General features: G+C 46.6%; 1 protein-coding gene across 1 annotated transcript in view; it reads right to left on the bottom strand.

Moving 5' to 3' along the window:
• The window catches only part of JHY (junctional cadherin complex regulator), a 135,030-nt gene that overhangs the window by 106,635 nt on the left and 3,184 nt on the right, over positions 1-25,211 (bottom strand). The window contains exon 2 of the mRNA XM_040431396.1: positions 12,730-13,029. Within this exon, the coding sequence (XP_040287330.1) occupies positions 12,730-13,004 (275 nt within the window). The 5' untranslated portion in view covers positions 13,005-13,029. The remainder of the gene's footprint in view (positions 1-12,729; positions 13,030-25,211) is intronic.

Below are 25,211 nucleotides of genomic sequence, written 5' to 3'. Positions count from 1 at the left end.
CACAGGTAGCTCAGTAATATGTTGCACCACAACACTACACCCCCCCCCCCCTGTCACTTATTAACCCCTTATTCACCCTTGATCACCCCTGATCACCCCATATAGACTCCCTGATCACCCCCCTGTCATTGATCACCCCCCTGTAAGGCTCTATTCAGATGTCCGTATGATTTTTACGGATCCACTGATAAATGGATCAGATCCGCAAAACGCATACGGACGTCTGAATGGAGCCTTACAGGGGGGTGATCAATGACGGGGGTGATCACCCCATATAGACTCCCTGATCACTCCCCTGTCATTGATCACCCCCCTGTCATTGATTTCCCCCCTGTAAGGCTGCATTCAGATGTCCGTATGATTTTTACGGATCCACTGATACATGGATCGGATCCGCAAAACACGTACGGACATCTGAATGGAGCCTTACAGGGGAGTGATCAATGACGGAGGTGATCACCCCATATAGACTCCCTGATCACCCCCTGTCATTGATCACCCCCCTGTAAGGCTGCATTCAGATGTCTGTATGATTTTTACGGATCCACTGATACATGGATCGGATCCGCAAAACACGTACGGACATCTGAATGGAGCCTTACAGGGGAGTGATCAATGACGGAGGGGATCACCCCATATAGACTCCCTGATCACCCCCCTGTCATTGATCACCCCCCTGTCATTGATCACCCCCCTGTAAGGCTGCATTCAGATGTCCGTATGATTTTTACGGATCCACTGATACATGGATCGGATCCGCAAAACACGTACGGACATCTGAATGGAGCCTTACAGGGGAGTGATCAATGACGGAGGTGATCACCCCATATAGACTCCCTGATCACCCCCCTGTCATTGATCACCCCCCTGTAAGGCTGCATTCAGATGTCCGTATGATTTTTACGGATCCACTGATACATGGATCGGATCCGCAAAACACGTACGGACATCTGAATGGAGCCTTACAGGGGGGTGATCACCCCATATAGACTCCCTGATCACCCCCCTGTCATTGATCACCCCCCTGTCATTGATCACCCCCCTGTAAGGCTGCATTCAGATGTCCGTATGATTTTTACGGATCCACTGATACATGGATCGGATCCGCAAAACACATACGGACATCTGAATGGAGCCTTATAGGGGGGTGATCAATGACAGGGGGGTGATCACCCCATATAGACTCCCTGATCACCCCCCTGTCATTGATCACCCCCCTGTAAGGCTCCATTCAGACATTTATTTGGCCCAAGTTAGCGGAAATTTTTTTTTTTTTTCTTACAAAGTCTCATATTCCACTAACTTGTGTCAAAAAATAAAATCTCACATGAACTCACCATACCCCTCACGGAATCCAAATGCGTAAAAATTTTTAGACATTTATATTCCAGACTTCTTCTCACGCTTTAGGGCCCCTAGAATGCCAGGGCAGTATAAATACCCCACATGTGACCCCATTTCGGAAAGAAGACACCCCAAGGTATTCCGTGAGGGGCATATTGAGTCCATGAAAGATTGAAATTTTTGTCCCAAGTTAGCTGAAAGGGAGACTTTGTGAGAAAAAATAAATAAATATCAATTTCCGCTAACTTGTGCCAAAAATAAAAAATTTCTATGAACTCGCCATGCCCCTCATTAAATACCTTGGGGTGTCTTCTTTCCAAAATGGGGTCACATGTGGTGTATTTATACTGCCCTGGCATTCTAGGGGCCCTAAAGCGTGAGAAGAAGTCTGGGATCCAAATGTCTAAAAATGCCCTCATAAAAGGAATGTGGGCCCCTTTGCGCATCTATGCTGCAAAAAAGTGTCACACATCTGGTATCACCGTACTCAGGAGAAGTTGGGCAATGTGTTTTGGGGTGTCATTTTACATATACCCATGCTGGGTGAGATAAATATCTTGGTCAAATGCCAACTTTGTATAAAAAATGGGAAAAGTTGTCTTTTGTCAAGATATTTCTCTCACCCAGCATGAGTATATGTAAAAAGACACCCCAAAACACATTGCCCAACTTCTCCTGAATACGGTGATACCACATGTGTGACACTTTTTTGCAGCCTAGGTGGGCAAAGGGGCCCACATTCCAAAGAGCACCTTTCGGATTTCACAGGTCATTTACCTACTTACCACACATTAGGGCCCCTAGAATGCCAGGGCAGTATAACTACCCCACAAGTGACCCCATTTTGAAAAGAAGACACCCCAAGGTATTCGCTGATGGGCATAGTGAGTTCATGGAAGTTTTTATTTTTTGTCACAAGTTAGTGGAATATGAGACTTTGTAAGAAAAAAAAAATCATCATCATTTTCCGCTAACTTGTGACAAAAAATAAAAAATTCTAGGAACTCGCCATGCCCATCAGCGAATACCTTGGGATGTCTTCTTTCCAAAATGGGGTCACTTGTGGGGTAGTTATACTGCCCTGGCATTCTAGGGGCCCAAATGTGTGGTAAGAAGTTTGAAATCAAAATGTGTAAAAAATGACCGGTGAAATCCGAAAGGTGCTCTTTGGAATGTGGGCCCCTTAGCCCACCTAGGCTGAAAAAAAGTGTCACACATGTGGTATCTCCGTACTCAGGAGAAGTTGGGGAATGTGTTTTGGGGTGTCATTTTACATATACCCATGCTGGGTGAGAGAAATATATCGGCAAAAGACAACTTTTCCCATTTTTTATACAAAGTTGGCATTTGACCAAGATATTTATCTCACCCAGCATGGGTATATGTAAAATGACACCCCAAAACACATTCCCCAACTCCTCCTGAGTACGGAGATACCACATGTGTGGCACTTTTTTGCAGCCTAGGTGGGCAAAGGGGCCCACATTCCAAAGAGCACCTTTCGGATTTCACCGGCCCAGTTAGTGGAATATGAGACTTTGTAAGAAAAAAAAAAATCATCATTTTCCACTAACTTGTGACAAAAAATAAAAAGTTCTATGAACTCACTATGCCCATCAGCGAATACCTTAGGGTGTCTACTTTCCGAAATGAGGTCATTTGTGGGGTGTTTGTACTGTCTGGCCATTGTAGAACCTCAGGAAACATGACAGGTGCTCAGAAAGTCAGAGCTGCTTCAAAAAGCGGAAATTCACATTTTTGTACCATAGTTTGTAAACGCTATAACTTTTACCCAAACCATTTTTTTTTTACCCAAACATTTTTTTTTTATCAAAGACATGTAGATCAATAAGTTTAGAGAAAAATTTATATATGGATGTCGTTTTTTTTTTGCAAAATTTTACAACTGAAAGTGAAAAATGTCATTTTTTTGCAAAAAAAATTGTTAAATTTCGATTAATAACAAAAAAGTAAAAATGTCAGCAGCAATGAAATACCACCAAATGAAAGCTCTATTAGTGAGAAGAAAAGGAGGTAAAATTCATTTGGGTGGTAAGTTGCATGACCGAGCAATAAACGGTGAAAGTAGTGTAGGTCAGAAGTGTAAAAAGTGGCCTGGTCATTAAGGGTGTTTAAGCTATAGGGGCTGAGGTGGTTAAATATGGCTTTGAGAAAATGGAGACGCAAAAACATGATTTTTTTTTATAGATGTGTTAAAAGTGTTAAAATGCAAAAAAAGCTATATAAAATTGGTATCTCTGCAATCGTACTGACTTTATAATGGTATCATGTAATTTTTCCTGAAATAACAAAATCCAAAAAGCAGTGGAAGAATTACTGCCTTTTCTTTACCCTGCTTCCCAAAAGCAAAATAATAAGGGATCAAAAAGTTGCATGTATCCCAAAATAGAACCAATGATAATGGCAGATCATCTCGAAAAAAAAAAATGCCCCCACACAGCCAGGGGCATACATAGAAATCACTGGGCTCCATAGCAAGAATCTAAATTTGGGCCCCCTAACCCCGCCCACTACCCACCCCTGGCCCATCCCACCTCCTGTCCTGGCTCCTCCCCTGCCACCCCCCCCATTTGCCAAGAAAGAAATGTATACATGTTCTACTGAAACCGTTAGGGTCGGGCTATCTCAGGCTTTAGCAGAGTGGGCACAGGACAGTGGACATAGGGCGCGATATGTATGCGAGCACAGCTAAACGAGTGCAGGGCAGGAGCCCGCATACACATCGCTCCTCCTGCCTGTGTCCACGGTGCTAAAGCCTGACATAGCCCATCCCCCACATCCTAACCCCTTTGCTACCAGCGCCATTTTTTCATCACTTCTGTTAGCCCCAAAAATGTAATAAAATGTTATCAAAAAGTCACACACACTCCAAAATGGTATCAATAAAACTACAGTTAATCCCGCAAACAATGAGCCCCCCCCCACAGCTCAGTAGATATAACTCTAAAAAAGTTATGGGGGTCAGAATATGGTGATGTAAAAAAGTTAATAAATTTTTTTTTTCAAAGTTTTAATTTCTTTTTACACTATTTAGACACTATTTGCCATAGGAACAAAACCCGTAAAACGGTGGAGAAATGTTTTTTTTTTATTTATTCCACCCCATTTGGAATTTTTTTGCCCGCTTCCCACTACATTGTATGCCATATTAAAGTACAACTTCTCCTGCAAAAAATATGCCCTCATACATCTATGTGAACGGAAAAATAAAAAAGTTATGGCTCAAGGAAGATAGGGAAGAAAAAGAAAATGCAAAAACGAAAAAACCTCTGGTATCCTAACGGTTAAAGGGGCTATATAACCCCTATTATGCCCCCCAAAATTCCCAGGCACCGCATAAAGATAATACTTATGCCCAATGGGGGGGTGCAGCCAATAGCAGGCCGCGCCGGAAATGAACCTCCCTAGTGTCACCCGCGATGCTAGGGAGGCTTGCCCCCATCGTGGCCTGCTATTGACTGCCCCCCATGTCGCTGGATGTTTTCATCTGCGTGACGGTACAGAGGCAGTGGTGGTTGTGCCCAGGCATTTTGGGGGGAATTATAGGGGTTGGACAACCCCTTTAACTCCTTGCTGCTGATGTCACCAATAATATTCCCCCCCTGCAAGGTGACTGATGTGCTGAGGGGGGCCCTTTAGGCTCATAGAGGACTCAGAGGGTAAAGGGGGGAGGAGTAGGAGGAAAGCACACTGTCCTCCTGAGTCCTCTATGAGCACAGGGCACTCCCCCAAACCCCACTGCTTGCTGCTACCTCCCCCCCATCAAAAATACTACCCCATATCCAACCACTAACTATATATTAACTTTTTAAGATGGCTGCTGGGGGAGGCTGCACTCACTCACTAGTGGATGTGTAATGACCCGGAGGTGTGGCCCTTAGTGGGACGATGCATCAAAGTGGTGTCACGAACAGGATTCTGACAAAACCATACTGTGTGCTGCATATTTGTCACGACCATGGTCATGGTCGTGACTCAGGATCCGCATGCAGTTGCCTGCGGTTTGGTTTTATTGTCAACCACATGGTGAGGGCTGCTGGTATGTTGCCTCATGTGTGGTTGCCGCTGGTAACATGGTTGTACTTGGTAGTATAGCAGCCTGAGCTGTTGCTGGGCAGCTTGCTGTCAAGTGCATGCGGTAACTCCTGGTTGTGTGTGTGTGTATGTTATGCACTTTGTATGTCTGGTGTGCACGAGGTTTATGTAGGTGTGCACTGTGACACTTCCCTTCACTGTGGCTGCCCGTGGCAACGTTTGGTATGGTGTACATGTGGTGGCAGTGTCCCGGCCTTCAGGCTGACTCCCAGGACATGGTTGCCACGCATGTCGTTGCCTGCGGTAACAGCTGCAGTGTGATGTTCATTTGGACACTTTCTCCTTTAAGTGGTTGTCTTCCCTTCCCTGGTGTGAGAAGGGTTAATTCCCTTCTGTGTGTGTGAACACTGGGTGTGTCTGTGTGGGTGTGGCTACTTGGGCTATAAAGCCTCAGTGGAGACCTGAAGCTGAGAGGTACTCAAGCCTTGTTTGTAAGCTGGAGGCACCCTCCTGGTTTATACCATCTGCCACTGAGAGCCACCCTTGTGGTCATAAATCTTGTTTGATGTGATGAAGATGTGTCTGTTGTATGTTTCTTATTGCAGCTTATGGTCCTGGGTTCCTGTGTGAGGTGTGTTGTGTGCTGTGTCCGTTTCTGTGTTAGGACAGCAGCACTTGCGCATGGGTTCCAGGCTTTGTGTCTGTGGCAGGTGGGTGTTGTGCTTATGGCATTTACCTGCCACTGCCATGAGTTGTATATGTTCCCCTTTATTGTAGCCTGGCCTGTGAGACTCCTGTTCCTCCGTGTCTAGGAGGAACAGGTCGTCTTACCCTGCTCCTAGCTTTAGGGAACGAAAGAGGGTTACTAGGCATCCGAGGTTCCGGAGCATGAGCCCTCCTACCTTCAAGGTCGGCTCATGCAGCTAGGAGTCAGGGTCAGATTAGGGATGCGTTAGGAGGTGACCTGCTGCCTAATTCTGTGCTCCTGGCCAAGCAGCGACCACCATCTTCCGAGCATCGCACGGCTGAGGGTTTTCCCCATCCTCAGCCGTGACAATATTGTTATAAAGAACAGGAGTCAAACAACAAAATTGTGTGCCTACCAACTTTAGTTGCCTGTTGGATTTCCAAATCTGCCTTTGAAAGTGACTTTTATGACTTTGTTGCGGAGCGACTGGTGCAAAACGCTGCACGCCGGCACCCAAAGAGTTAAATCACCATTTCTACAGTTTATGGCACAGCATCTTCTTCATGACAAGAGGTGCGAAACCAAAGGACCACCCCTCGTAGTAGCTCGAAAATCAAGCCCTGCCCACAGGGAACTACTTTGCATCATGGAGGGAGGAAGTGAGGACCACACCTCTACAGCCCCTCCTTCATCTCCAGCTTTGACCCGCGAAAGAAAAGACAAGATGGCACAGCAGAACACCAATGAAGTCGGACGTCCGGCGCCACCACCCGAGCATATCCGCGGGTGGGTTCTATCCTTCTCTGCGGAGCGAGGCTTCCATTTCCTCCGGGACCAGAGGACGCGACGGGACTATTTTGTTCATCGCCGGTTTCTGGCTGGACCCAGCCTGCCCGAGGCCCAGGACGGTCTGATTCGTGGGAGATGGGACCGCTGAGGGACCCCGCGGCTCGTACGGCATCAACGTGGTGCGCGTGGCGCCACCACCAGAGAGCCGGGAGAAGTTCCTGAAGGTCAAAGCCGGAAGAGCTACATCTACCAGACCTCCAGCGGGAAAAAGAGGCGACTGTAGACCGTCGGCCCCCGCGTCATAGGTAGGACCCTAGTCCACCACCCATTTCCAGGGACCTGTGGTTGTCTGGCAGCCCACTACGGTCTCTAGCGAGACGTCGCATCAGGACATGTCGTGCCCATGGATGAAGTGGCTAACCCCAATGCCAGGATTCAAGGCCTGGGAGGCCGAAATGGAGGTGCAGTGCCATGAGGCTGTTCAACGACAGCTGGAGAAGATGAAGATCTCCACTGGTAAAGAGGAGCCCAGCACTCCGAAACCGGTCATGGTGATGGGAAGACCAGCTGGCTTGTTGGTGTCTTCCGACAAGTGGGAGTCGGGAAGCCCCCTGGATATGGACGTACCATCATCGCCCGATCCCTATAATTAAGGAGCTGGACTATCTCTGCCAAGAACAAAGACTGACTTTGGGAGCCACGGTGTGGACTGCGTCTGAGAGGTGAGGGCCAGTTGGCCTTGTTTTAAGTGTTTTTATATTTGCAGGTTGCCCTGTTTCGCTCTCATCCTCTGACCACCTGCAGTAAGGACTCCTCCCCAACTACACCTACCTCCAAGTTGTGCTCAACAGCGCTACCTACCTTTATTTCTTTTTTCCCCCTTTTCAGGTTATTTGGGAGCCTGTTGCTAATGGTTCTTATGACCTGTGCTGCTACATTATTACCCATTTGGCTTACAAATGACTCTACTACCCATGTGGATTACAAATGACTTTGTAAATGTACAGTCTATGGAAGATGTCCACAAACTACAAGCTGACTTGAACACTCTGAGTGATTGGGCATCAACTTGGCAAATGAGGTTCAATGTGGAGAAATGTAAAGTTATGCATCTTGGTAGTAATAATCTCTGTGCTTCATATGTCCTAAGTGATGTAGCACTGGGAGAGTCACTTATAGAGAAGGATTTGGGTGTCCTTGTGGATGGTAGATTAAATTACAGCATACAATGTCAATCAGCTGCTTCTAAGGCCACAAGGATATTGTCATGCATTAAACGAGGCATGGACTCGCGGGGCAGGGCTGTAATACTACCACTTTACAAAGCGCTAGTGTGGCCTCATCTGGAATATGCAGTCCAGTTCTGGGCACCAGTACATAGAAAGGATGCACTGGAGCTGGAAAAAGTATAGAGGAGAGTGACTCAAATGATAAGGGGCATGGAGGGTCTTAGTTAGGAAGAAAAATTAAAAGAATTGCATTTATTTAGTCTTGAGAAGAGACGTCTAAGGGGGGGACATGAGTAACCTATACAAGTATATAAATGGGCCATACAAAAAATACGGCGAAAAGCTGTTCCATGTAAAATGTGCTCTAAAGACAAGGGGGCACTGCCTCCGACTGAAGAAGAAAAAGTTCAGTCTCCAGAAGCGTCAAAGCTTCTTTACTGTAAGAACTGTGAATTTGTGGAATAGACTTCCTCAGGACGTGGTCACAGCAGGAACAGTGGACAGTTTTTAAAAAGGGTTTAGACAAATTCTTAAAAATAAAAAACATTAATGCTTATGAAAACGTGTAGAAATCTGAGTGTTACTTCCTTCTGGGATTCGCGTCCCCACCTATCCCTTGGTTGAACTTGATGGACGTATGTCTTTTTTCAACCGTATTAACTATGTAACTATGTACCTTGTGGATTACAACTAATGACATTGTTCCCATGAATTACAATTATTTTCCTTGGATTACAATTTTTTTTTATTGCACTTAAAGTGACAGTGTAATGCACTTTATCTTTAAGAACAGAAGAAGAGACTCTAAAGTGATCTATTTGCATTATTTTATTGCATTATTAAAAATGCGCCTTTTATATTTGCACTAACCGTTTTACATTTTCAGCAACATTCAAGAAATGTGCCTATTGTATGCATTCTTTTACAGGTGCCGCAAAATGTTATTTTATGTACTTATTGTACAACTTATGCCTCTTGCCATCTTTAGCCATGTGGTTAGCACCTTACTTTGTTGCTCACAATGGACTGCCTCTGAGTGCGTCTGATACGTTCCAAGCACGTCCTATATTTTATTGTTCAATAATGTTTGCCTCTGAGTACAATTTTAACTAATGATTCTAAACCAAGTGGTATTGTGCTAAGTAAGAAAGTACATGTAGAACTAATGGTTATAGACCAAGTGGTTATGTTCCAAGCAAACTTAACAACATTAAGGGTGATCAGCTGCTATTATCTCTGAAGTTGTAGGAGAAAATGTTCCTCCTCCTAAAGTACTCAAATATGGGAGAATACCGGTCAATTCTACATGTCCTAAGGCCTTGAGCATCGCCTTATGGAAAAATATTTGCTACCTGTTCTAATCATCAAGGTGACAAAGCATAAAGCATAATTAGACCTTGTAGTCAGAAGGGACCCCGGATAATGCCACCCTTCTATCTGTGGGCTTTTCATTGCATAGTGGTGGGTCGATGGAGTGAAGTCACTCTTGCACTTTCTTTGGTATTCATGGCCAGAATGTTTCAAAGTTAGTCTATAATGATCGCTTACTGCACACCTATTCAGTTGTCTGGTTATACCTGAGAGGGAGACTGTTCTCTTACACCCTACTCATTCAGCAGAGAGACCTATTGGTAGTTTCACGGCCTTTGCTGTGTGTGCAATGACATGCTGTTGCCGGTGGCAATGTGTTGCTTGTTGGCTGGCGTGTGCACTTCCCCTTTAAGTTGTAGCCTTCCCCTGTCTGGTGCTGTAAGGGTTAACTCCCTGACTGGGTGTGGTCACTTGGACTTTTATCTCCTGTGGCTTCCTACCTGGAGTCAGTTGTACTTCAGCTGTTGTTGGTGCTGGAGCTCTGCTCCAGTCTAGGGTGATTTATCTGCCCAGTCCTTGAGGGCCACCTTGTAGGACATCGATGTCATCTGCGATGTCATTCCTTTGTCTCCCTTATCCTCTATGTGCACAACCTCACTTGTTGTATGTTTGGTGTGGGTTTATGTTCAGGGTTTGTTGTACGTCTTGTTAGTTGTTACATGTCTGGGCTGTTGTTGGTGTTTGTCCCTGCATGTGTACAAGATCTTTTCCCTGTGTGTGTTGTACCTCCGTGAGGGGGCCAGTTTCCCGGAGGGGTGAACCATAAGTCTGTATGCAGTGCTGCCTGGGGCTGCATACACTGTGTGAGCATGGGGGGCTCTGGCAGAGTTGGCATGCTGGATTCCTGCGTGGTTGTTTGTACTGTGACCTGCGGTGTGTTCGGGCTCCTGTACTGATGCACGGGTTCTAGTTGTGGAGGTTTCGGCAGGTAAGTGAGTTGTCTTGTTGTTCTTACCTGCCGATCCTCTAGCTGTGTATGGGCTTCCCTTTTCACCTGCTGTTAGGCCATTTGAGACTCCTGTTCATCCATGTCTGGGAAGAACAGGTTGTCTCTCCCCTGCTCCTATGTGAGGGATTATCAGGGCGACTCAGGGCCAAAGGTATCCTGGTATGAGCCGTCCTACGATCCAGGTCCGCTCATATGGTGAGGATTAGGGACGCTTTAGGAGGTGACCTGCTCCCTGATTCCCTTTATACCTGACATTGTATATTTCCCCACTCCCCACCATGAGAGTTAGCTGTTGCTAAACTTTTAGTCATTTCTATACAGCATGTTATTATTGATATCTTTAGAGTGTATATATATATATATATATATATATATATATATATATTTACCTCTGCCTGGAGCATAAGTCGAGGGCGACTTGCCTCTTAAATATGGGGGAATGTAATGACCCGGAGTGCCATTACTACTTCTTTTAACACCTTGCTACCATTTACTTTGTGCTAATGCATAATATCTAATGTATTTCCTATAACGTGCATATTAATTCTTGAAACTATTATGTTCAAGTGTAATAGACTGGTCCACCAGCAGATGGCGGCAACAACATTGGCAGTGTTAGCTTTCCTGGAGAGGAACCTTTTGCTTCCCTCCAGCCCTGTGTAGCTAGAGGGAGGAGTTAGTGAGTAGAGCAGTCTAGCTTAGCCCCTGTACCCTCCTGGATGAGCCTGTTTTAGTCCACCCTCCTTATGGAGAGGTTGTGTGCTGGCTAGCAGAGCGCTGCCTGCTCTGCTGGACCCAGAGGCCTTGCCTCTGAAGTCTACATAGTTGCTTGTCCCCTCCTGGGCTTACATTCCCTCTTTCCAAGTTGATCCGAAGCTTCAGGTACTCTAAAGCCTGAGAGAGCTACAGCATAGCTGAGCTGAGATTGTCCAAGAGAAGTATTTTACTGCCAAAGTTAAGCCAATACCTGCTGATGACCAAGATAGCATCTGGAAGCTGTTTAGATTATCAATTTATGCTAAGTAAAAGCAACTGGATATCCAGGTAGGAACACTGTGACACATGTACATAACATCTACAGAGATTGTAGGCCACTGTGTGTGCTGCTTGCCTTGAATGGCCCCTGCTCCTGCTGCCTGCCGGCGATACACTGGCCAATCAGCAGCAGGATCTTTAAACACTGCTAAAAGCTGATTGGCTAGTGTGAAATGCAGAGCAGATGCAGGACTAGGGACTGGGAGCCCGCAGCCCGTATCCGTTGGAGAGGAGGTCAGACAGGGAGGAAGCCAGGACGGGTCGCGTGTGCGTCAACCAAGGCGCCGGGGGGCCCAGGGCGGGAGAACAGAAGTGGCCGGGCCAGCCTCAATGCCCGAATAAACTGATGTGCAGCAGAGTCAGAGATGACGTAGATGTAGGGGGCGGGGCCTTCCATGCGCTCCGGGCCCCCCCTGTGCCACGGGCCCCATAGCAATGGCGTGTTCTGCCTATATTGGCAGTACTCCACTGCACACAGCTGTGTCCAGAGAAAAATCAACGTATAGTTCTCAGAAAATGGTTGTACTGGTACCCCAGAAGCTGTTTAATAGCAAAATGGTGCCCGTAAGCCAATTCATCAAAATCCACGCTGCAAAAGCCAAAAGGTTGTTTTTCCGCTCTAAACCCTGCAGCATACCCAAACAGCAGTTTATGGTATGTCTCAGATGGCACAAGTTGGGCACAGCATATTGGACACTAAAAATGCAAAAACTGTGGAAAACTTGCGATTTTCATTTCGTACAGTCCCCTGCTCATTCATTTTCGCAAAACACCTGTGGTGTCAAAATGTTCTGTCCACCACTTGATGGGTGTAGTTTCCAAAATGGGGTCACCAATTGGGGGTTTCCATGGTACGGGTACCTCAGGAGCTTTGCAAGTGTGATGTGGTGCCCAAAAATCATTCCAGCAAAATCTGAGCTGACCATAACATAGGGGGAAATTTTCACTTTGGGGGGACGGGGGCTTTTTAATATTTTTTTTACTTTAGAGCCTCTGTAGTTGTCAACCTGTGCTATATAAATCACCAATCTACGCCTCAAATGCACATTGTGCTCCTTCTTCTGAACCCTGCAATGTGCCCAAACAGCTGTTCTAGAGATAGGTGTGGGTCCCAGAGGACAGCTGTCTGACATTGGTGGCATATCCTAGCAATATGCCACCAATGTGTGAAATGGGAAAACTGCTTTAAAGTTACTTTGTTCTTGCGCTTGTCAAACAGTACATGTTTAATTACATACATGTTACTACACTATATGTCACAGCCTTACCTGATGCTGGATTTTGCTCCCTTTCCTTGGTGAGACAAGCCCTCAGTATCTCCAGCTTTCAGTTCACCCTTGGGCTCCTCAGTGTCCACCTTGGCATGGAAGATGACCTCATGGTTACTATGTATCCGGTTCTGGAGTTCGCTCTGATACCTCCTCTCCTCATACAGACTGTCTGTATCACTGTCATCCAGACTATCAGAACTGAGGGCTAGATCTGTGTCACCACCAGCGTACACAGGACTGTGACGAGATTGCATACCATTTCCGGCTTCCATTACGGATGAGAGGAACGGCTTTACCCTGAAATGGGCAAAACATAATACTAGTTAATCACATGAAGATGCTTAGTTAAAGGTTTAAATAAGCAGGTACTTCAGTGTGAGGAGGGCACATTACATGCAGATTTCAGTTTCCTATACAAAATCTATGTCAGACATATTGGATCTCATGGGACAATTTACTTGCCTCCCAGTCAACCAAGTTTACAGTTTATCTGTATATTAACCCCTTCACTACCAAGCCACTTTTTACCTTAAATCCCAGGCCCATTTTTGCAAATCTGACATGTGTCACTTTATGTGGTAATAACTGGAATGGTTTTACTTATCCAAGCCATTCTGAGATAATTTTCTCGTCGTGACACATTGTGCTTCATGACAGAGGTAAATATGAGTCGATATATTTCACCTTTATTTAAAAAATAAGCCAAAATTTACCAACAATTTGGGGAAATTCACACTTTTCAAAATTTTAATTTCTCTACTTTTAAGACAGATAGTAATACCTCATAAAATGGTTATCAATCAACATTCCCCATATGTCTGCTATATGTTGGCATAATTTTTTTAGCACGTTAAAATGCTTATTTTTTATTTTTTGGGCGATTGTCATAGGTTTGATTGGTACCATTTTGGGCTAAATATTCCTTTTTAATCGCTTGATATTACACTTTTTGTGAGGCAAGGTGACCAGAAAATGTCTTATTTTGACACTATTTTTTTTTTTTTTTTTTACGGCGTTCACCTGACAGGGTGGAGGGGTGGATCATGTGATATTTTTATAGAGCAGGTCTATACGGACGTGCCGATACCTAACATGTCAACTTTTCTTTTTTTCCCTATTTTTTTCCAATTTTTTTCTAACTTTATTTTGCGAAAAGGACGCTTTTTTTTTACTTGAAACTTTTTTGTAAAACTATTTTTTTCACCTCTTTTTTTCACTTTATTTTTTTGTCCCACTCTGGGACTGCATTTTGTAGGTCTGATCCCCTTTACAATGCATTACAATACTTCTGTATTGTAATGCATTGGCTGTTAGTGTATTACCACTGTAATACACTTACAGCCTGCTTCCTGTGAGATCCAGGGGGCTGGATCTCACAGGCTCACACGGAAGGCAGACACGATGCCTAAGGAAGGCATCGGGCTGCCTTCCCTGCCATTTGGTCCCTGTCACAGCAGGATACCGCACGTGCCTCGCTCAGCGCTGACCGCAGCAGTGCAAGGGTTAATGCGCCAGCATCAGTGTTTTCACACATGCCGGCGCATACAGTAGTGATCCGGCTATCAGTGACAGCTGGACCCCTGCAGCTGATCGGCGCTGGGATTTGTGACCCTGATACCTGCGCTGTACATGTACGGTGCTGGTATCCTACAGGTTAAAGAAACACCATAAAAAAATGTATTCTCTGACCTCTTAGAAAGGTGCATGATGTAATCTGTGGTGAAGGTAATCTTCTTAACAGTGACTGTATTTGTGAGTTATAACCTCCCTTCTGATCCTTAGCTGTGTCATGTGACCAGCACTCAGACTTTCCAAATAATACAGCATCTTATGTGTGGACAGGAAGCAAGTTTCTCTATGTATTTCTATGGGAGACTTAATGTCAGTTCCATAGGGATGAATAGAGAAGTAACTGACTTCCTGTTCTGGGTCAGTTGGAGATCAGAGAGTTGGTCACATGACACAGCTGAGGATCAGAAGGGAGGTTATAACTCACAAGAACAGTCACTGGTGAGAAGATTATCTTCACTATAGTTTATATCATACACCTTTCTAACAGGATAGGGGAATAAACATTTTTGTTAGAGTGCTGCTTTAAGCTGCTCTTCTTACCTCTGTCAGTTCTCCCTGTCACACAGTCAGCCCTCCTACTCCTACCTTCTCATTGTGAAGACAAAGGTCACTGGTAGACATGAGCAAATCGAAGCAGACGAAGTGGAATTTGATCCGAATTTCAGGAATTTTTTGATTCGCACCAAATTCGCATTTTTTCCTAAAATGGCTGCTGCACATGTTATGACATGGAGCAAGGAACTCTGGGAACGAGGGATCACCCACAATGCCATGCATGCAGCCAATAAGCAGCCAGCCAGCCCTGTGATGTCACAGCCCTATAAATAGCCTCAGCCATTTAGCCATTTTCCAGTGTACTTAGTGCAGGGAGAGACGTCAGCAGGCGCTAGGGAAAGTGCTAGGAAAGACTTGAAAACATATTTTGCTCAGAAGTTCAGGGAAAGAGCATTAGAAGTGTAGGGAAAGGATAGAGAGGAATTATTACACAGCATTGAAGCAGAACAGTGTTCAATAGGGGAGTGTACAGCCTGGTTAAGGCTACTTTCACGCTAGCGTTTTTACTGGATCCGGCAGGGTTCAGCAAAAACGCTTCAGTTACTGATAATACAACCATCTGCATCCGTTATGAACGGATCCGGTTGTATTATCTTTAACATTGCCAAGACAGATCCGTCATGAACTCTATTGAAAGTCAATGGAGGACGGATCTGTTTTCTATTGTGGCAGAGAAAACGGATCCGTCCCCATTGACTTGCATTGGGGGTCATGCCGGATCTGTCTTGCTCCGCATCCCAGGACGGAAAGCAAACTACAACATGTTGCAGTTTCCTCTCTGGTATGGGAACGCAACTAAATGGAACAAAATGCATTTTGGAGCATTCCGTTTGGTTCATTTAACTTTTGTCCCCACTGTGAATGGGGACAAAACTGAAGCGTTTTTTTTCCGAAATTGAGCCCCTATGACGGATCTCAATACCGGAAAACTAAAACGCTAGTGTGAAAGTAGCCTAATATGAACAATCCTATTACACCTTGCTGCACTGACTGCAGATCAAAATTGTGATTATACTGCTGCTCATTTTAGGTTTGCAATAGATGATATCTCTGTAATTCCATCAAACCGGTCTTGTTTTGGGGTTTTTATTAGCCCTTGTGTGGTGCAGTTATATATATGTTCTAAAGCCTTTTTTTGTTGTGTATTAGTGGGGGGGGGGGGGGGGGGGGGGGAGGGGGCTTATTAGCCGTTGTGTGGTGAAGTGAGAAAATTACAGCCCTTTTTGACGTGTATTAGTGGCAAACAAAAAGTATTATTTGTCGTTCACTTTATTTGCCGTTCACGGCCGCATTTATATATTCTAAAGCCTTTTTTGGCGTGTATTAGTGGGTGAAAAAGGGGCTTATAGCTGTTGTGTGGTGAAGTAAGAAAATTAAAGCCCTTTTTGGCATGTATTAGTGGGGGAAAAAAGGGCTTATTAGCCGTTGTGTGGTAAAGTGAGAAAATTACAGCCCTTTTTGGCGTGTATTAGTGGCAAAAAAAAATTGCTGTTCACGGCCGCAGTTATATGTTCTAAAGCCTTTTTTTGTTGTGTATTAGTGGGGTGGGGGGAAAAGGGGCTTATTAGCCATTGTCTGGTGAAGTGAGAAAATTACAGCCCTTTTTGGCATGTATTAATTTCCTTTTTATTTACTTATTTGATCAGTATGTCAGACAGAGAAGTGACAGGATCTGCACAGAGGAGAGGCACAGGCCTAAATGTTTCTGACGCAGGCAGAGGTCGCAGCAGAGTAAGCTGGCATGGCAGCAGGGGTCACTTCGAGAGGCCTGAGCTCCCAGTGTCAGCTAGTGGTCATGTCTTGACCAGCAACCCAGCGGTTCTTGAATGGTTGGCTCGATCTTCGACTTTGTTGCAAGTGACATCAGACACCCCCAGCCAAGAGTCGGTTGGTTCGTCAGACACAACCCTTAGTTGGCTGGCCTAGGAGCAGGCCCTGTGCCCTCACCTGTCCTCAACCTGCCTCTGTACTTTTGTGTTCTCTCAGCCAGAGAAGTACTACATGTTGTGGGCTCAGCTCCTCTATACAGCGAGGACGAGCTACTAGAGTACAGTCAGCAGCTACTGCCCAGCCAAGATCCGAAGGAGAAATCCGCTGCTTCCTCCGGTAGGCGGGCAAGTAGTGATGAGGAGAGTGGTGTGGGAGCTGGTGTTGTGAGCGGTCAAGCTCCTGGCTCAGAGACCGTTGAGGAGGACATCAGTGACATGCAGACAGTACTCGATGATGATTTAGCCGATCTCAATTGGGAGCCAGGTGACGAAGGGGCTTCATCATCATCGGGAGAAGAGGGTGGCAGCTTGTGCGTAAGGCAGCGGAGGAGCCAGCAAGTCGGTAGCGTGGCCGGGAGTCAGCAGGGTGGCAGGAGTGGGAGGTCGGAAGCCAAAAGTGCCCGGGGTAGACCACCCGCTTAGCAAGAGCCTACTGTCCCGGAAAGTAGTGGTGCACGGGTTCACGGAGGCAGTGACGGTAGCAGTCAGTTAGTGCAGGGTGTTGGTGGTAAAATCACCTACTTGGCGGTGTGGCAGTTATTTGTTAAGCCGCCGGGGGAGGTGAACATGGCCATTTGTCGAATCTGTGGGCAGAAGGTGAAGCGTGGCCAGGGTGCCAATGTTGGCACCACGGCCCTGCGTCAACATATGCAGCGTCACCATAAAGTGGCCGGGGAGAACCGTGGTTGTCCAGCCTGCCGCAGCAACCGCTCCATCACCCAGTGGCACGCACCTGATTTCAGGCAGTCAAGGCTCCACCACCTCAGCTGAAGGAAGCTGTCTGTCCTTCCCATCATCTGCTGGTCCTGATGCTCCTGCTCCTCCTCCTACTCCTTGTCAGTCATTCCGTCAGCAATCGATCACCAAAGCGATTGCCAAGAGGCAACAGTATGTATGCACTCATCCAATGGCACAGAAGCTGAACGTGCTCCTGGCCAAGTTGCTGGTACTGCAGTCCCTCCCTTTCCAAGTGGTGGACTCTGCACCTTTCAGAGAACTGATGGCTTGTGCTGAGCCAAGGTGGAGAGTCCCAAGCCGTCATTTCTTTGCCAAAAAGGCAGTACCAGCCCTGCACACATATGTAGAACAGAAGGTGGGCCCGTCCTTGAGCCTGTCGGTGTATACCAAAGTGCACTGCAGCGCCGACGTGTGGAGCTGTAACTATATATATGTCCTTTACGGCCCACTGGGTAAATGTGGTTCCTGCCCAGCCAAACCAACAAATTGGCCAGGTGACACCACTTCCGCATCCACGTTCTCACGCAGTTGGTCCTGCAACAATGTCTGCCTCTGCCTTCTCATCCTCCACCTTGTCCTCAGCCTCCTCTGCAGGGATAGTTCACAGTGCCCCACCAGCATACCACATGTGCAGGGCACGTCGGTGTCAATCTGTTCTGCACCTAGTTTGTCTGGGCGAGTCACATAGGGAAAGAACTGCTCAGCATTCTTCATCAAGAAATCGAATCCTCGCTTTCTCCACGACAACTCAAAATTGGAACCATGGTGACCAACAATGGGAAGAACATGGTGTCAGCACTGCGTCAAGGAGGGCTGAGCCATGCACCCTGCATGGCGCACGTGTTCAATCTGGTTGTCAAGCGTTTCCTGCAGTCTTCCACCCATCTACAAGACATAAAAATGGCCAGGAAACTTTGCATGCACTTCAGCCACTCGTACACCACCAAGCACACCCTCCTTGAACTACAGCGGCAGAATGGCATCCCCCAACATAGGCTGATATGCGACGTTTCCACGTGTTGGAATTCCACCCTCCATATATTGGACCGACTGTACGAACAGAGATAGGCCATAAACGATTTCTTGATGATCCAAGTGGACAGGAGTACTCCCCTGTGTAACTTCAATGTTAGCCAGTGGCAGCTCATGCGTGACACCTGTCGTTTGCCCGTGCCTTTTGAGGAGGCCACTTTATTTGTCAGTCGCCAGGACTACAGGATGAACAACGTCATTCTACTGATTCATATGCTGGTAAATCTGGCTGGTCAGGGGACTGGAGATGTGGCGCCTACATCTCACTGCACATGAGCCCTGTGGGGGTTAAACTGGAGGAGGACATTGGAGCACAAGCAATGCGTAGTGAAATGGGTGGTTTTTCTACACAGGTGACAGGAGAGGAGTAGCAGCCGGAGGAGCAAGAAGGAGATGAGGAAGACGAGGCAGATTACCTAGACACACTGGGGCAGTATGCAGTGGAGATGGAGGCATGGAGTCCCTCCGATGCATGCTCACTTGCTTGCGTAGTAATAGCCGAATTGTCACCATTCAGCAGAGGGATGACTACTGGCTCTCCACCATGTTAGACTGTCACTACCGACCCAAAATGGGGGCCTTTTTTACACCCGATGAGAGGGAGGACAAACTGAACTATTATAGAGACATCCTATGTAGTCAGTTGGCCACTGCCTATCTGCGCCATCGTCCATCCTCTCGCAGGTCTGACCGGGGGGGCCCTCTGCGCTCACGTTCCAGTGCCATGGCTGCTGGGGAGGGTGGCAGGAGCAGTACCAGCTCCATCAGCAGCAGCCTGAGTCTAGAGTCGCTGATGAGCAGCTTTCTTCACCCGCATAGTAACTACTCACCAGCAGCTAGACATAGAGCAGAACCTGAACCAGCAGGTGGTGGCATACTTGGAGTGCACCCTGCCAGCCGTCATTGAACATCTTCTGGACTACTGGGCAGCCAAACTGGATTTGTGTCCGCAACTGGACGAGTTTGCCCTGGAAAAGCTGTCCTGCCCGGAGAGTAGTGTGGCATCAGAGCAGGTGTTTAGTTCAGTGGGGGCCATAGTTACCCCAAGGAGAACTCGTCTGTCCACCCAAAATGTGGAGAGACTGACCTTTGTCAAGATGAATCAGGCGTGGATCAGCCATGATTTCCACCCATGCCTGATGCATAAGATTAGATAATCCAAGCTGCCTCACCCAAACCTTGACAAAAGAGAACAGTTTCTTCTGGCTACCTGTCTAAGCTACTATTCTGATGCTGCCACCCACCTGATGCCAAACATCTGATGTCAAGTGCTCCTTCTTACACCCACCATCGTCAGTGGGTACTGTTATTGCCACACACCTCCCCACTCTGTCATCGGGTCACTTTGTGGTCCCCCAATGCTGCTGCTGCTGCCACCTCCACACTATGTCACCTTGACACTCTGTGGTCTCCTCATGCTGCTGCCACCCCCACACTATGTCACCTTGCCCCTCTGTGGACTCCTCATGCTGCTGATGCCACCTCCACACTCTGTCATTGTGCCACTCTGTGGCCTCCTCACCACTATGCACTGGGACACTCTGTGGTCTCCTCATGCTGCTTTCACCTCACTACTATGTCATTGGGCCACTCTGTGTACTTCTCAAGCTGTTCTCCCACCCTCCCCACTCCATGATTTTGCCTTTTTGGCCTGGATGACATCACCATTTATTTGTCCCTTCTTCTGATCTGTCAGAAGGAAGGAAAAATGAGACGCACAACGGATCCTGTCTGTGTAGCATCTGTAAGGCCTGTATGGTCCCATCAGAATTGGCTTATAATTTGCTAGCCAAAATCAGGAGTGGGTACAAAACACAGAAGACATGCAAATATTCCATTCACGTGTCATCTCTGTTTTGGATCCACTTCTGTTTTTTTGGCATTAGCAATACAGATGGATTACTAACAAATTGCTGACCGAGTGAAGGCAGATGCTCAACAGACAGGATCCGTTTTTTGGGGGTTATTGTTCTGACGGATCAGAGGAAGGGCAAAATAATCAGTGACATCAACACAAACTTACTGCTGACACCCTCTCCACCCTATCGGGGGGCTCTAAATGTATAAGCGTTTTAATAGAACAGGTTCTGTAGACATCTATGTGGAATCAGCTGACAACGGTGTAAAAGGAGTGCGCTTTTTCTTGACACTAACATCGACCTGTAAGACTGAGTTCATACTTGAGTTAGGCCTCTTTCACACTTGCGTTGTCCGGATCCGGCGTGTACTCCACTTGCCGGAATTACACGCCGGATCCGGAAAAAACGCAAGTGTACTGAAAGCATTTGAAGACGGATCCGTCTTCAAAATGCGTTCAGTGTTACTATGGCAGCCAGGACGCTATTAAAGTCCTGGTTGCCATAGTAGTAGTGGGGAGTGGGGGAGCGGTATACTTGCAGTCCGCGCGGCTCCCGGGGCGCTCCTGAATGACGCTCCCTTCTACACTTTACCATGGCTTCCAGGACTTTAGCGTCCCGGCAGCCATGGTAACCATTTGGAAAAAGCTAAACGTCGGATCCGGCAATGCGCCGAAACGACGTTTAGCTTAAGGCCGGATCCGGATCAATGCCTTTTAATGGGCATTAATTCCGGATCCGGCCTTGCGGCAAGTCTTCAGGATTTTTGGCCAGAGCAAAAAGCGCAGCATGCTGCGGTATTTTCTCCGGCCAAAAAACGTTCCGTTCCGGAACTGAAGACATCCTGATGCATCCTGAACGGATTTCACTCCATTCAGAATGAATTAGGATAAAACTGATCAGGATTCTTCCGACATAGAGCCCCGACGACGGAACTCTATGCCGGAAGAAAAGAACGCAGGTGTGAAAGAGCCCTTATTTGGTCAGTTTTGGCCCGTAACTGCCCAAATAAGTGGTGTGCAGCGATTCTAGGATCGTTTCGGAAAATTCGGCGAACTGGCCGAATAGAATTTTTGAAAAATTCGCTCATCTCCAGTCACTGGATCGGTGCTTCTGACCGCGGCTGAATAGTCTCCTTCCATAGGAATGTACAGTATACAGTATCTTACTGAAGCTGCGGCTGCATGCTGATATGGTATTTGTCACACCGTGTCTGACTGTAGTAACACAGTGGGGCAGAGTTACTAACGAAAATGCACCAGAATTCTGCCACGCATGCCATGTGCCCCACATTTACTAAGTGTCAGTCATCTTTTGTGCCTCATTTACAGGGGTGCACCTAGCCTTTCTGCTGCCTGAGGCGAAAACTGAAATGGCGCTCCCCCCCAATGCCAATTTCTTAACCTAACCCCTTTGCCACAATGAAAACTCTCATTGCCCAGGCCCATCCACTGCCCCCCTCTTTCCCCTACCTGGTGCTGCCTGAGGCGATTGCCTCACCTGGCCTCATTGGTGGTGCACCCCTGCTCACTTAGTAAATAGGCATGGCTTAGTAGGAAATGGGTGTGACTTAAAGGCTATGTACACCTTCAGGGGCAATTTCTTATGATTGTATTTTACTTATTTGGGGCTAAAAAAAAATCTATTGGTCTTTATTAAAAATATTGAGTTGTTCTGTCACAAAGGGTTAACTGTTTTTCTAGCTGTATGAATTGAAAAGCCTTATCTCTAAATTACTAAAAGGTCATAAACACTTATTTAAAGGGACACTGACAGGGCCAAAAAGCATATTAAGGTATATATATGACCGTACAGGTCTTATAAAGTGTATAAGAATCATGTAAGTATCCCCCCTGTCCACCTTATAACTACAGTAATGTGAAGTTTTATAACCTGCTGGAATCGGGTTCAATCTGCCCAAGGGGCGGTGTTTCACCTCAGCTTGCGCCCAGCCAGCCTCGCCACAACTGCCGTTTGAAGCGCCGCCCAGCTCATCAATATTCACTTCGCTGGGCGGCTAACTAGTGTCCCCGGCTATCTTCAGCGCATGCGCCCGGCACCCTCACTGGCCGGGATCGCATCGCGCCTGCGCACAGTCTCATTCTCAGAGGCAGCCTCTGAGAATGAGACTGTGCGCAGGCGCGATGCGATCCCGGCCAGTGAGGGTGCCGGGCGCATGCGCTGAACATAGCCGGGGACACTAGTTAGCCGCCCAGCGCCGCCCAGCAAAGTGAATATTGATGAGCTGGGCGGCGCTTCAAACGGCAGTTGTGGCGAGGCTGGCTGGGCGCAAGCTGAGGTGAAACACCGCCCCTTGGGCAGATTGAACCCGATTCCAGCAGGTTATAAAACTTCACATTACTGTAGTTATAAGGTGGACAGGGGGGATACTTACATGATTCTTATACACTTTATAAGACCTGTACGGTCATATATATACCTTAATATGCTTTTTGGCCCTGTCAGTGTCCCTTTAAGCCACATTCTTATCAGTAAGATAAGAATTGAGCTATAATAAGGCTACTTTCACACTAGCGTTAGGAGCGGATCCGTCTGATGTTTCATCAGACGGATCCGCTCCTATAATGTAGACGTTCGCATCCGTTCAGAACGGATCCGTCTGCATTAAAACTTAGAAAATTTTCTAAGTATGAATGTAGCCTGAGCGGATCCGTTCAGACTTTACATTGTAAGTCAATGGGGAACGGATCCGTTTGAAGATTGAGCCATATGGTGTCATCTTCAAGCGGATCCGTCCCCATTGACTTACATTGTAAGTCTGGACGGATCCGCTCGCCTCCGCACGGCCAGGCGGACACCCGAACGCTGCAAGCAGCGTTCAGGTGTCCGCTCACTGAGCGGAGCGGAGGCTGAACGCTGGCAGGCGGATGCATTCTCAGTGGATCAGCCTCCATTGAGAATGCATAAGGGCCGGGCGGCTGCGTTCAGGACCGCTCGTGAGCCCCTTCAAACGGAGCTCACGAGCGGACACCTGAACGCAGGTGTGAAAGTAGCCTCAGTGTTTATAAGGTGAGAGATCAGAGATAAGGAGTCCTTCAGCTGGACTGCCTGACAGAATAGAGTGATAATTCAGATCCTGCTACTAGAGAATCTGAAGGCTTACAAAGACCTACTGAAAAAATTATTTTAGGTCTAAATCAGTGCAATAATAAAAATAATTGCCCCCAAAGGTGTACAAAATTCTGGCGCACAGTAAGCTAACAGGTCAATATACAGTACAGACCAAAAGTTTGAACACACCTTCTCATTCAAAGAGTTTTCTTTATTTTCATGACTATGAAAATTGTAGATTCACACTGAAGGCATCAAAACTATGAATTAACACATGTGGAATTATATACATAACAAACAAGTGTGAAACAACTGAAACTATGTCATATTCTAGGTTCTTCAAAGTAGCCACCTTTTGCTTTGATTACTGCTTTGCACACTCTTGGCATTCTCTTGATGAGCTTCAAGAGGTAGTCCCCTGAAATGGTTTTCACTTCACAGGTGTGCCCTGTCAGGTTTAATAAGTGGGATTTCTTGCCTTATAAATGGGGTTGGGACCATCAGTTGCGTTGAGGAGAAGTCAGGTGGATACACAGCTGATAGTCCTACTGAATAGACTGTTAGAATTTGTATTATGGCAAGAAAAAAGCAGCTAAGTAAAGAAAAACAAGTGGCCATCATTACTTTAAGAAATGAAGGTCAGTCAGTCAGCCGAAAAATTGGGAAAACTTTGAAAGTAAGGGCTATTTGACCATGAAGGAGAGTGATGGGGTGCTGCGCCAGATGACCTTGCCTCCACAGTCACCGGACCTGAACCCAATCGAGATGGTTTGGGGTGAGCTGGACCGCAAAGTGCTAAGCATCTCTGGGAACTCCTTCAAGACTGTTGGAAGACCATTTCAGGGGACTACCTCTTGAAGCTCATCAAGAGAATGCCAAGAGTGTGCAAAGCAGTAATCAAAGCAAAAGGTGGCTACTTTGAAGAACCTAGAATATGACATATTTTCAGTTGTTTCACACTTGTCTGTTATGTATATAATTCCACATGTGTTAATTCATAGTTTTGATGCCTTCATAGTCATGAAAATAAAGAAAACTCTTTGAATGAGAAGGTGTGTCCAAACTTTTGGTCTGTACTGTACTTAGGGAATAATGTATCAAGTGCGCTGTGCCAGAAAAGTGGAATGATTTTGGCTGTTTGGTCGGTGGAGTAAGTAGTAGTGCCAAATCTATGGTGCATACGTGCCATTTTTAGGGGCCTTGCGCTTGCCTGGCAAGTTGCATTTACTAAGGGTCGGTCAGATGTTTTTTGGGTGGGGCGTCATTTTTAGTCAAATGTATCATTGTGGCTTTTTGCAAAAAGTCACAAGTGTATACCACTGCCCAGAACCAGTTATTAGACATTATAGTCCTTGGGGACGGAGCGGCAGTCCGGCGGCACGGCGAAATAGCGGCAGGACGGATCCGACAGGGTGAACAGTCTGTCGGATCCGTCATGCCGCTAGTGTGAAAGTAGCCTAAATAAAAAATGCCATGCATTGTGCAAAGCACCCTAGAAATGTCATAAACACGTCCTGAATTTGTAGAATTTGTTCCACTGAAAAAACAGGCACAAACCCTCCACTTTTGAAATTCAAAGCCACAGCGCATTTCATACATTACCCCCTGGGTTGCACTGTCCAGATATTAGACTTAGGGCTCTTTCACACTTGCGTTGCTGGGTTCC

This window comes from Bufo bufo, chromosome 1 (assembly GCF_905171765.1).
Source record: "Bufo bufo chromosome 1, aBufBuf1.1, whole genome shotgun sequence".
NCBI classification, from domain to species: Eukaryota; Metazoa; Chordata; class Amphibia; order Anura; family Bufonidae; genus Bufo; species Bufo bufo.
Note: the sequence above shows the minus strand (reverse complement) of the source record. Positions and strands in the feature narration are given on the sequence as shown.